This window comes from Peromyscus californicus, unplaced genomic scaffold (genome assembly GCF_007827085.1).
Source record: "Peromyscus californicus insignis strain IS unplaced genomic scaffold, ASM782708v3 Scaffold_10__1_contigs__length_136768540, whole genome shotgun sequence".
NCBI classification, from domain to species: domain Eukaryota; kingdom Metazoa; phylum Chordata; class Mammalia; order Rodentia; family Cricetidae; genus Peromyscus; species Peromyscus californicus.
In genome coordinates, this window is record NW_026294391.1 from 11,446,277 (window position 1) to 11,459,344 (window position 13,068).

A 13,068-nucleotide genomic window follows, 5' to 3' on the forward strand; every position below is an offset into this window, starting at 1 on the left:
ACATTATCTCGCCATGGAGATACAAAGATGAATATGAGTTTGCCCATATTCTTGAAGAGACCTCCCCATTCAGTTCAGAAAGTGAGCCATATTTGAAAAACTATTAGAACATAAGTGAAGTACTCTTATAGCTGTGTAGCAGGAGTATGATGAGTGAGTCTATGTGGCAACTTAATTGGGCAAGATGTTGTCCAGAGATTTTGTTGACTATTATTTCTAAGTACTTCTTTTTGAGTCTTGTGGAAACAATAAAAGTTGAATCTATAAGTACTTGAATTAAAGAATATTGCCCTTGTCAATGGTAGGCAGTCCTCATCCACTCTTCAAGGCCTGATTGGAACAAAAACGCTAAGAAATAATTCTCCAGCTTAGAAATTTGTCTTTTCCCTATAGACTTGGACTCAGCCTGAAACTTACAACATTGACCTTTTGAAGTCTGGATTTTGCAGCCTTATAATCCTTTAGGCCAATTCTTTTATTAGTGCTTCATTATTTACACAAATAAACAATATTTGTGTAAATATTTATATATTATATAACATATACAACTTAGACTATATATATGATGCATACTATTTAGTCTTATATTAAGACATATTGCATATTATATATTGATAATAATTATTACAAGGAAGCTTGTGTTTTCAGTAAAGTATTTACATATTTACCAGAAATTTGGTTTATAATATGTACATCAATGGCCAGAATGTCAATTTCTCTTAAAAAAAAACTATTAATAAAAGAACTATAGAAGACACGGATAGCACCCTGACAAACTTTCCACTCAGTACACCTATGCTCTCCAAACTTCTGACCTAAATAGTTCTTATTTTGCCTGAGTTTTTCTCTGGCCACAGGAATATGCTCAACATATGGGGATAAGGCAAAATTAACACCCCTGGAGCAGCCAACCAATAAAGCAGGAAATGAATAGATAAAGGCCTGAATTTCCTCATTCTTTGGGTAAGACAATTCTGAGGCGTGTCCCATTATGACCTCTAAGAGTCTCCAGTGTGACTGAGCCTATTCCAGTTTGAATATGAAATATTTGCCATCAGAATATAGAGGAAATGCTTGTTCTCCAGTGAGCGGTGCTACTTTGGGAGATGGTGGAAATGTTAGTGTGGGGGCCAATCAAGAAGTAGGTTGCTTGGTGTATATCTTTGAGGGTCTTCAGGCCCCTCCCTCTCTCTGATTTTTCTCTACCACGAGATGAGTAAACTCGACTATATGCTTCTGCTACCATGCTCATCCCTATTATGTGCCCAGAATGAATCCATTCAAGTGACAACAGAACAAACCTTCTGAAACCATGAGCCAAAAACTGTCGTTCTTCCCTTCAGTTGTGACATCAGGCATTTTGACAAAGCGACTCAAAAGTCTAACACAGAGCCGCTGATATCCAGAACTGCTCATTATTTCCCTAGCGATGCTTTCTAGGATCACATTTCAAATAGATTTTTATACTCAAATCCTGTTTCGACGTCTGATCCTACAAAGACTTAGAAAAGAATGCAAAATTTCTTGGAGAAAACTCTCACTAACGTTGCTCATTAGCCATTCATCCATTCATTCGGGTACCCTCATTAAATGCAGCCTCCGTGGCAAAGGGCCAAGGATCACAAAGCTAAATGGATGAATCCCCATCCTGAATGTGCACCAAACCTGACAGGGCAGTTGAACAAGTGAGTCACGAATTATAATAAGCTACAGTGAGGACTCCATTAACAGTGTGGGCATGATGCCATGATGTCACCCTATTCGCTCCAGGGGAAAATACCTGAAACATGTTAATGATTCTCAAGATAGGCTTCAACTACCTTTTTCCCTAAGACATAGAACGTGTCTCAGTATATCTCATAAGATTTGCACCGAGTTTTGAAGTCTGGGTATTACAAGTAGATGAAGGGCTTGTGGGAAGTAAAATATTCCGGGTAAAAGGAGCATAACTAATAGTTTAAAGGTAAGAGGTCACTTTGTGCGTGGAAACCTACAGTAGACAGAATCTAGAGGAAAGAGACTCAGTTTAAGTGTGGTTTTCAAAGGACCTTACAAATTTGCTCAGGAGTGTAAGGACTCAAACTGGGGGAAACTCACTTTTTTTTACATGAAACAGAGCTCAAAATTTGACACTGTAATTCAGTTGCCTGTTAGTAATCTGCTAACACTTAAAAACTTACAGAATTGAGCCGGGCGGTGGTGGCGCACGCCTTTAATCCCAGCACTCGGGAGGCAGAGCCAGGTGGATCTCTGTGAGTTCGAGGCCAGCCTGGTCTACAGAGTGAGTTCCAGGAAAGGCGCAAAGCTACACAGAGAAACCCTGTCTCGAAAAACCAAAAAAAAAAAAAAAAAAAAAAAAAAAAAAAAAAAAAACTTACAGAATTGATCTTATTCCCCTATTAAAAAACATTACTTAAAATCAATGTGACAATTGTTCATCATATCTCAAAAATTAAGTCATGTATGATGACATATGTCCACAGTCCCAGTTTCTCAGGAAGCTGATGCAGGATATTCGTTTGAGTCCAGTAGTTCAAGGGCAACCTAGGCAATGTATTGAGACTTCTATCTCAAATAAATAAATGGGTGATAATAAAAGTTTTAGTCTTTTGTGAACATAAATGTTAAAATGCTTATATTACTGTCATTCACACTTTGAAAAGATAATAAATTATATCTCAATTTTTGTTCTTAAATGCTTTAAAATATCTCTTGTTCATGAATAATGATCGTTTAAGAGCAGTGGTTCTCAACCTTCCTAATGCTTTAACCCTTTAATACAGTTCCTTATGTTGTGGTGACCCCCAACCATAACATTATTTTCATTGCTACATTATAACTGTAATTTTGCTACTGTTATGTATCATGTTATAAATATTTGATATGCAGTTTATCTGACACACTGTGAAAGGGTCAGTAGACCCTCACTCAAAGGGGTCATGACCAACAGGTTGAGAATCACTGGTCAATAGCAAAACTGAAAGCATTTGTTGTTTACTCAATGTTACCATTAGAGACTCTCCAGCCTATAGGCATGTGCCACTCACCCAAATATTCAGTTCCATAGTAAGAATACATCAGGGGGAATGGTTTTCTCTTCTTCAGAGCGTACTGCTTCCCAGAGTCCAGAATTGCCTGGCATATTGATTTAATTTGTGCTGGGGTCAGTACCTGAATAAAGAAAGATCAAAAAGTCAAAGTCAAAGCAGGACTTCTATCTCTGTCCCCTTGGACATTAAATCACAGGGCTTTAAAAGGCTATCCTATATGTAAAAATTTAGCCAACGAAACTTCCCTCATGTTTTGCCACGGTTCTCTTTCTTCTGATTCAAGTTTATCTATCCTCTTCAGAACATTTAAAATAGATACTTTTGCTCTGACAGGTTGTTATAAAATGCAAAGACCACCATCTACATGTTCTATCATTAATCCTTGTCACAAGAACAAGAATTTGCTCAGGAAGGAACAAATGGTGATGCTAATGGATCGCGCTTAACAAAGAACTAAAACTTACCAAAGCTACTATTCCTAACACAGTATATGCTGTAGGTCTGGCCCAGACATCAGGCCTTTAGTTTGAGGCTCTACAACAAGCAGTCACTCGCATTCCCAGAATGAAAGCCAAGTCCAGTTGTGCCAAGCCAAAAACCACTTAAACACCAAAACGACTCTGACTCGAGAAAGGCTGAGGTGCAAGGGCTTATGGCCTCTCACGTTTTTGTCAGTCTGTGCATAATCAGTTTTCGGATTATAAAGGGAGAGTAGAATGTGTTCAAGCCTCCAAAGCACGAGGGAGTCGGTTAATATTCTCTTCTGGTTTGCACTATGCTCTGTGACCTGTCTCCCCTCAGGGGCCAACTGGATGCTTCCTTTGGTTTGTTTCCTCTATCACCAGACTTCCTGTTATGATGAAACACTTACCCTCTTGCCGTCTTAGTTCTGTATCTCACTAGACTATCAGTCCCTTAAGAGCAAAGGCTCTGACATTTCATCATTTTGAATCTCTGGTGCCTAAACACAAAAACGGAGGTTGAGGGGAAAGGGGACTTTGGTGAGAGATGAGTAAGTTCTAGATAAAGTATAAAAAGTCAGAGCCCTCCTTCCTTTAGCCCATCCGTGATTCCTTCCTTCCTCCTCTTCTTTTCACTATCATTTCTTAAGCATGTACTCCATTCCACGCAAGCTTGTTGTGGGTGCTGGCACTAAGACTGTGAACATGGCAGGCATGGCACTTGCTCTGAGGACACCAAGCTTCCCCAAAGGCAAATTTTAATAGAAAAGTACTTGTTAGGTTGACCGGGAAAAAGTCATCTACAGTCTAGCCTGACTGAATGATCAAGGATCAAGAGATCAAGAAAAAGCTCACTGAATTTTGGTCTCTCTCCTAAAGACACATACATATCATTTATCTATATCTGTCATTAGACTGACCACTTATTTTTAAAATAAAACACTAATGATCTAAGTCATAACTTCCCTCTCTTTTACCTAATATTAGTAAAAACAAAGTACAATCCAGTTTCTGGGTTCCTCAAATCTAGGACTCACTTAGGAAAATAATTACTTAAAGAGGAAACTGTTGTGAGTATAGCACACATCCTGTAATCCAAGCACTTGGGAGGCTGAGTCAGGAGAATCTCAAGTTCTTGGTTTGCCTGATCTATATACTGATACCCCATTTCAAACTGTCTATTCCTTAATTTACCAATTAACATTTATTGAGTTACTATTCTAGTAAGGCCCCCACTAGACATCATGGGGAGATTCTTGAAAGCATGAAACATATCTTGCCCTATAGGGAATTTACTATCTGTTGATGGAGATGAGAGATGGACAGTAGTCTGTTGGATTCATGAACCTAGAGATGGAAAGAAACAGGGACGATGAAGTGCTGCTCAGCTTCCCTAAGGTTTTACTCTATCCTCAGTTCCACTTGCCCAGAGACAATGACATCATGGCTTTCAGTTTCAATTATCCTTTTACTAGCCACGTATCTTTGTCTCTTGAGTTTATCTCTCTTTTCTTCCTACCCATGAAAACCTCATCTTCCTATGTATCGTCACTGTCACATCCACCCAGACGTGGGTCTTTCCTTAGCCTCACAGCATATTTCTCCTAAATGATTTTCCAACTCAACTTAAGTAAGTTGTAGCTCCCCAAATTCATCTGCCATATGAAAACACTCTCTTTTCTTTAGTAAGAGCAACTGATTTTATACCGAATCTTATTGTTTAAAGTCTTACATCATTAATCTCAAATCAGCTCCTCCATCCTGGTTCTCTATCAGAAACTTGCCAAGATCCTTGGAGGGTTTGGACCTAATATGATTCTATGCCGGTTCCATCCACCTTCTATTTTCCTAGGAATATCTTGTTCCTTGGCTATCCACAGGTCTTATCTGTCCTGTATTGATTCTGAGTCCACGTGACAGACAATTTTTGTGGTAGAAAATGGCCACTGAATTACTAAATTACTACAATTTTCCTGTTTGCTTTTCATATTCAGAACTGAAAACTGTCTGAATCTTTCTTTGGTTGAACATGTATTCTTAGTCTCCTGTTTGTTTTGAAGCCAGAAAAAAAAAAATCAGCTTGTCCTGTGTGTGGTGCCCTCCCCCATTCTTTTCATCCCACTGTTCAAGATAGGGAATGAATTTATAAAATATTCTCTCAAAACCTTGCCTGGTCACGCATCATATCTGGGCGGTTTCTTCTTATCTCACAGAAACACCATGAAAAACAAAGAGAACAGCGGTGCTTGTTCAGCTGGATAGAGAGTAGTTATGCGTGCAGTTCTTTATCTCTGGGAACAGACAAGACCTACCCTTGAGTTTATTGATCAGCAAATAAAAACTGAAAATAGTTCTCTCTAAAAGCCTGTGTGTGGGAAGGAATATTGAGAAAGAATGTGCCCCTCTCTCCCCTCCCCTCCCCCCAACAAACAGCACAGAACAAAAGTGTGCCGATGTGGGGGTGTGGGGGTTGAGTCTTAGGGGTAAGGGCTGGGTTTTGTTCCCTGTGTGTCTGCTTTCTCAAACATCCCTTCACTTCCTGTTTCAAGCACTCAGGAAGGTGATTGAGCTTGTGCACTCCCTCTGAGGAGATGCCCCCAGGGTACACTCAGACATCCTGGAATGAGAAAGCAGCATTTCCAGTGTGGAAAGTGACAGGAAGCTACACAGGAGCCTGCTGCCTTCTCCTGTATTCTTAACACTGAAGGCTTAAAGGCTGTGTTGACACTTTGGATTAATTAGGGTTTTCTGTTAACCTCCTTTGCCTATGCTGAATTAAAATAAAGATATCTCAAAAATGCAGAAGCAGGTCTGTGGTGGTTTGCTTTAAACAGTTTCATTAGTTAACCGATTCCCTCCACTGACCCTGTAACATATTCTTATTAGGCTGGCCTCTGAGTATGAAGACATGAAAGAGCAATAAACAAATGATATGTTTCTTGGTCCTGCCTGAAGGCTATGACTGAACCACATCCGTGCAGAAATGACCTTCATTAAGGAAATGAATAACATGGAGTAGGCTGCAAGATGCTTGCCCCACACCACAGACTCTGTCCTGGCACACAGCCCCTATGAAAGAGAAATCCTTGCTAGCTGTATTTCTTTGTCTGGGCATCAAATACCATTGGCCCTTCCCCCATCAGCAGTAATTGAATTTTCAGATAGTAGCAGTGAAATCCTAGGTCTACTGGTGTGCTAAGGCATCCTATGCTATTAAATTCCTCTTCTCAACAATTTGAAATGCATATTCTAGAAGAAATGAAGCTGTCGGCAATCACAGTTGATGTTGACAGCAGGTCAGGTGGTAGAGATGGACCCAAGCACAGCTGAGACTTAGTGGAAACATGTGGGAGCTATGGGGGAGAAGACTGTATAAGCCACCCCAAACAGAGAGTGAAAGGAGGCTGGGGTGATACAGCAGCAGAAACAATTATATGGGAAGGAACTTAGAGAAAGGGAGCGGGTCCAATAGCTCTTAATTCATGACAGTGAACAGAAATACCCTTTAGGGCTTCCTGCCAAGTTGTTACACAGCACTCTCTCTCCTGTCCTCCCAACTTGAGTTATCTTAGAGAGCTTCAGGCTTGTTGCCTCTCCTCCCCTCAGCAACCCTAACTGGAACAGCATGGATATAAAGCTAACGCTTTCTCTATTCACATCTCTATCCTCCACATAAACATAGCAATTTTGCTACCGACAAGTCTAAATCTTCCTAGACAAAACTAATAATGATGCCTGACTCTAAGGCACACAGCAGAGACTTCAGTCCTTGCGTGCTGAGAGCAACAATTAATAAATGGGACCTTCTGAAACTGAGAAGCTTTTGTAGGGCAAAGGACACGGTCAATAAGACAAAACGACAGCTTACAGAATGGGAAAAGATCTTCACCAACCCCACATCTGCCTGAGGACTGATATCCAGAATATATAAAGAACTCAAGAAACTAGACATCAAAATACTGAACAATCCAATTAAAAAATGGGCTACAGAGCTAAACAGAGAATTCTCAACAGAACAATCTCAAATGGCTGAAAGACACTTAAAGAATTGCCCAACATCCTTAGCCATCGGGGAAATGCAAATCAAAACAGCTCTGAGATTCCATCTTACACCTGTCAGAATAGCTAAGATCAAAAACACTGATGACAGCCTATGCTGGACAGGATGTGGAATAAGAGGAACACTCCTCCATTGCTGGTGGGAGTGCAAACTTGTGCAGCCAATTTGGAAATCAGTGTGGTGGTTTCTCAGAAAACTGGGAATCAAGCTACCTCATAATCCAGCAATACCACTATTGAGCATATACCCAAAGGATGCCCATTCACACCACAAGGACATTTGCTCAACTATGTTCATAGCAGCATTATTCATAATAGCAGAAACTGGAAACAACCTAGATGCCCCTCAAAGAAAGAATGGATAAAGAAAATGTAGTACATTTACACAATGGAGTATTACTTAGCTGTAAAAAAACAATGACATCATGAAATTTGCAGGCAAATGGATGGAAATAGAAAAAACCATCCTGAGTGAGGTAACCCAGACCCAGAAAGACAAACATGGTATGTACTCACTCATAAGTGGATATTAGAAGTAAAGCAAAAGATAACCAGGCTACAGTCCACAACCCCAGAGAAGCTAGATAACAAGGGAGACCCTAAGAGAGACATACATGGGGCCCCCTAAGAACGGGAAATAGATCAGATCTCCAGAGTAAATTGGAAGTGTCAAGGGGGAGGGGGAGGAAGTAAAGGGAGGTGGCAAGAGATGAGGTAACAGGATGGTAGAGTTGGGGAAGGGACAGAGAGAGAGAGAGAGAGAGAGAGAGAGAGAGAGAGAGAGAGAGAGAGAGAGAGAGAGAGCAAGGAAAGAGATATCTTGATAGAGGGAGCCATTGTGGGGTTAGGGAGAAACTTGGTGGCAGGGAAGTTCCCAGGAATCCACAAGGATGACCCCAGCTGAGACTCCAAGCAATAGTGGAGAGGGTGCCTGAACTGGCCTTCCCCTGTAATCAGATCGATGAATACCCTAATTGTCATCATAGAACCTTCATCCAGTAACTGATGGAAGCAGATGCAGAGATCCACAGCTAAGCACTGGGTGGAGCTCCCGGAGTCCAGTGGAAGAGAGAGAGGAGGGATTATATGAGCAAAAGGGTCAAGATCATGATGGGGAAACCCACAGAGACAGCTGACCTGAGCTAGTTGGAGCTCACTGACTCTGGGATGACAGCTTGGGAACCCACATTGGACAGAACTAGGCCCTCTGAATGTGGGTGACAGTTATGTGGCTTGGGCAGTTTATGGGGCCTAGCAGTGGGAGCAGGATCTATCGCTAGTGCATGAGCTGCCTTTTTGGAGCCCATTCCCTATGGCGGGATGCCTTACTCAACCTTGATACAAGGGGGAGGGGCTTGGTCCTGTTTCAACTTGATATGCCAGACTTTGTTGACTCCTCATGGGAGGCCTTACCCTCTCTGAGGAGTAGATGGGGGGCTGGGTAGGGGGGAAGGTAGAGGGTGAGCAGGAGGAGAGGAGGGAGGGGGAACTGTGGTTGATACGTAAAATGGAAAAAAAAACTTTTAAATAAATTTTAACAACTCTGAGATCCCAGATGCATCAGCTCCTCATAGTGTGATCCATGGACCAGAAGTCTGGCCATCATCTAAGAATTTTTAGAAATACAGATTCCCAGGCTCTGGTCCAAAATCCCCAGAATCAGAAATTGAATTTGGACCAGATCACCAGGTGGCATGAACTCACACTAAGGCTTGGGAAGCACAGGCTGCTCAAGATATTATCTGTGAATTCCTAAAAGCCCCTGATAGTACATGAAGCCCTGATGATACTGTATGTTTAAACTACACAAGTTGGGCTTTCCACTTTTTATAAGATTTTATTTCTTGTTATGTGATGAGGTTGTGCCTGAATACCTGTCTATGATGCACCACATACATGCAGTGCCCAAGGAGGCCAGGATAGGGATGGGACCCCCCAGGGCTGGAGCTACAGACAGTGGTGAGCTGCCATGTAGGTGCTAGGAATCAAAGCCTGGTCCTCTGGAAGAGCAGCCAGTGCTCTTCACTGCTGAGCCATCTCTCCAGCCCCCAGAACCGGGCCCCTGAAACTGTAACTACCATATCCTTGGTTTCTGTACCAACAAAGGGAAATTGACACATTTTTGTAATCAAGTATTAAAGACAGTGTTTTAGACTTCTTTTAGCAACTCTCTAGAAAGCTCCTTTCATAGTCCACTTGGTAAATCAATCAAATTGGGAAGTTTTGATTTTATTATAGAGAGACAGCAAGAACTTTGTCTTAAACTTTAAGGCCAGGAAACAGAAAAGTCACCATGGAATTCTTCATTTCCTACTTACATATTTTTGGTTTTGAGACACAGTCTATGTAGTCTTGGCTGGCACAAACTCACTATGTAGACCAGGGTGGTCTCGAACTCATAGAGCTCTGCCTACCTCTCCCTCTGGAGTGCTGGAATTAAAGGTGTATGCCCCTATGCTAGGTTCCTACCTACACCATTTTGTGTCAACCCTTAGAAAGGATGCTATGGCCTCCTTTCACCCAACAAAACAGGGTTATTACAAGTAGTTAGGATGTGTACTCCCTCCCTACTGGTACTCAGGAACATGGCAGCTTCAAAGATGGGTCTCTTGTCTCAAGGTATGGTACCAGTAACAGAGATACCAATGCATGGCATGTTTACTGACAGAGAACAAGACAATTCTGAGTTTCCAGGAGGTATCAGGACCAAGTAGAATAGTATTCTATTTTCCATTTTAAACTTTTAAAATCGTTTAAGTTTAAACAATTTAAAATTACCAATCTAAATAATGTCAATTTAAAATGTTGCAGAGGTTTTTTTTTTTTTTTTTTTTTTTTTTTTTTTTTTTTTTTTGGGTTTTTTTTTTTTTTTTGAATTTATTTTAATTTATTTTGCAATACAATTCAGTTCTACATATCGGTCACGGATTCCCTTGTTCTCCCCCCTCCCGTCCCCCTCACCTTCCCCCCAATGCCCCCCCCCCCCATTCCCATCTCCTCCAGGGCAAAGCCTTCCCCACAGACTGAGGTCAACCTGGTAGACTCAGTCCAGGTAGGTCTAGTCCCCTCCTCCCAGGCCGAGCCAAACAATCCTGCATAGGCCTCAGGTTTCAAACAGCCAACTCATGCAATGAGCACAAGATCTGGTCCCACTGCCTGGATGCCTCCCAAACAGATCAAGCCAATCAACTGTCTCACCCATTCGGAGGGCCTGATCCAGTGTGGACCCCTCAGCCATTGGTTCATAGTTCATGTGTTTCCATTCATTTGGCTATTTGTCCCTGTGCTTTATCCAACCTTGAGAACAGGAAGAAGCAAAGTGCTAGAGAGGCCCACAGAAATCCACAAAGATACCCACACAACAGACTGCTGGCAATGGTCGAGAGACAGCCCGAACTGACCTACTCTGGTGATGGGATGGCCAAACACCCTAACTGTCATGCTAGAAACCTCATCCAACTACTGAGGGATCTGGATGCAGAGATCCATGACTAGGCCCTGGGTGGATCTCTGGGAGTCCAATTAACGAGAATGAGGAGGGTTTATATGAGTGCAGAGGTTTTATATAAGAACAATATTCACACGTGATTGAATTTGCACTTTTGCTGTCTCTGGGGCTATATTTCACTTGGGGTTCTCTGGGTTACTTAGAAAAGGCAGGCCTTTCATGAATGAAATCTCTTTAGTGGGTGGATATTTACATAGGGCACTGAGAAGACAGAAACTTAGAACAACAATAAATACACAAGTCAACTTGAAGCTCTTGATATAAAAATGAAGATTCTAATGCCGGGCGGTGGTGGCGCACGCCTTTAATCCCAGCACTCGGGAGGCAGAGCCAGGCGGATCTCTGTGAGTTCGAGGCCAGCCTGGGCTACCAAGTGAGTTCCAGGAGAGGCGCAAAGCTACACAGAGAAACCCTGTCTCGAAAAACCAAAAAAAAAAAAAAAAAAAAAAAAAAAAAAATGAAGATTCTAAATCTGTTGGGTTTAGGATGAGTCTGGGACCCTTTCTAAGGGTTCCCCATTTCGAACAATTGCCCGATGATGCTGAGGCTGGTGCTGGTGCCTCTGGACCACACCTGAAGTGGCAAAGAACAATGAGAGGACAAAGGCTGGTGACTGCTGGGATTTCTCTTAGGAAAAGGTGAGAAAACTAGAGGAAAGGAACTAGAGGAAGTTTGAAAAACCATCAAGAAGCAAGAGAGAGTGCCAAGCATCATGTTCTACAATCATTAGATTACTCAGAAAGAGGAGGCAACAATGGGATATTGTCTATCAATATGCTGCATGCAGGAAAAACATGGCCAAATTTACAAACCCCAGTGGGGAGCTCTCTCAGCCAATGTGGCCAGGTTTGTTATTTTCTTAATTAGTCTCCAAATGGGGCATGTGTGCTGGTGCAGAATGAGCAAGTTCCATCTGGTTTTCCTGATGCTCCCTGACTATTATTATGCTGAGCAATGAGGAATGGGAGGCAGGTTGCTGGAGTGGTGATTCTGATGATTCTTCTCCAGTCATTAGAGGAACTCAGCAGGGAATTTCAGTTGTAAACATTTGGTCCAACACCATTTCACTGTTGTTTCCATTCCTTTCTCATGTCAAGAAACAAGAACCAACAAAACACTGAAAGCCAGGAAAGAAAAACAGGTTTTACTTCATTTTTGTGGACTGCTGACTTTAAAGACTCATTAGAGATACGTCACCCAGTCAGCAGGATCCACTAGATTATGACTCAGAGCCTGAACCAAAAGCAGATCAAAACACTTACCACACCTATCTCCTCAGGTAATAGTGAGACTCCTACAAAAAGGGTAGTTCTTCATATATGGTTGTACATTGCAGTCACTGTGGAAATTTTGGAAATTCTTGATGCCCTGACCTGGCCAAATTAATGGCATCATAGTCCCTGGGTAGGGCACTCCAGCATCTGTATATTTTTAAGTTCTCCCAATGATTATAAAAGGTTGATGTTGAAAAGTATTGCCATGAAATAGTAAATTACTGCAAGAACGTTTAAAGAATGATATGAAAAAGAAGGAGGGGGAGGAGGAAGAAAAGGAAGGTGAAATGGAAGACAAGCAAAAGGTGGCTCGCCTAGGTGTGGAGCAACACTCTTTGGTGTAAGACAAACATGAGTAGAAGGTGGACAGTGAGGTGCACATAACTGGATATGCCGAGTCAGGCTAGAGGGCCTCCAAACACTACCCAGTGTTGCCAAGCCAGCTAGCAGTAGACCACTTGTTGGAGGTTAGTGAAGAAACCACAGGCAGACACTGAGCTGGACTAGGAATCTGGGACTTGAGATCCAATTTTGGCACCATAATCATGGTTAAGTGATCAGAATTCAGTTCCTGCTTTTGTAAAATCAAGGAGTGAAGCTAAAATCTGCCCTTATATAAGTGTTTCTCAATTTCTTTTGTGGCTATTGGGCTATTGGAATTTAGACTGGGGTACATTCTTCATGTATTCTCTGAATGTGTTTTGTGTGTTTGTGTT

The 13,068-nt window shown here is 41.8% G+C and overlaps 1 protein-coding gene across 1 annotated transcript in view; it reads right to left on the reverse strand.

The window, feature by feature from the left end:
- Positions 1 to 13,068, reverse strand: part of Lancl3 (LanC like family member 3) — a 105,558-nt gene that overhangs the window by 22,662 nt on the left and 69,828 nt on the right. The window contains exon 2 of the mRNA XM_052742810.1: positions 3,048 to 3,171. Coding sequence (XP_052598770.1) covers positions 3,048 to 3,171 — 124 coding nt within the window. The remainder of the gene's footprint in view (positions 1 to 3,047; positions 3,172 to 13,068) is intronic.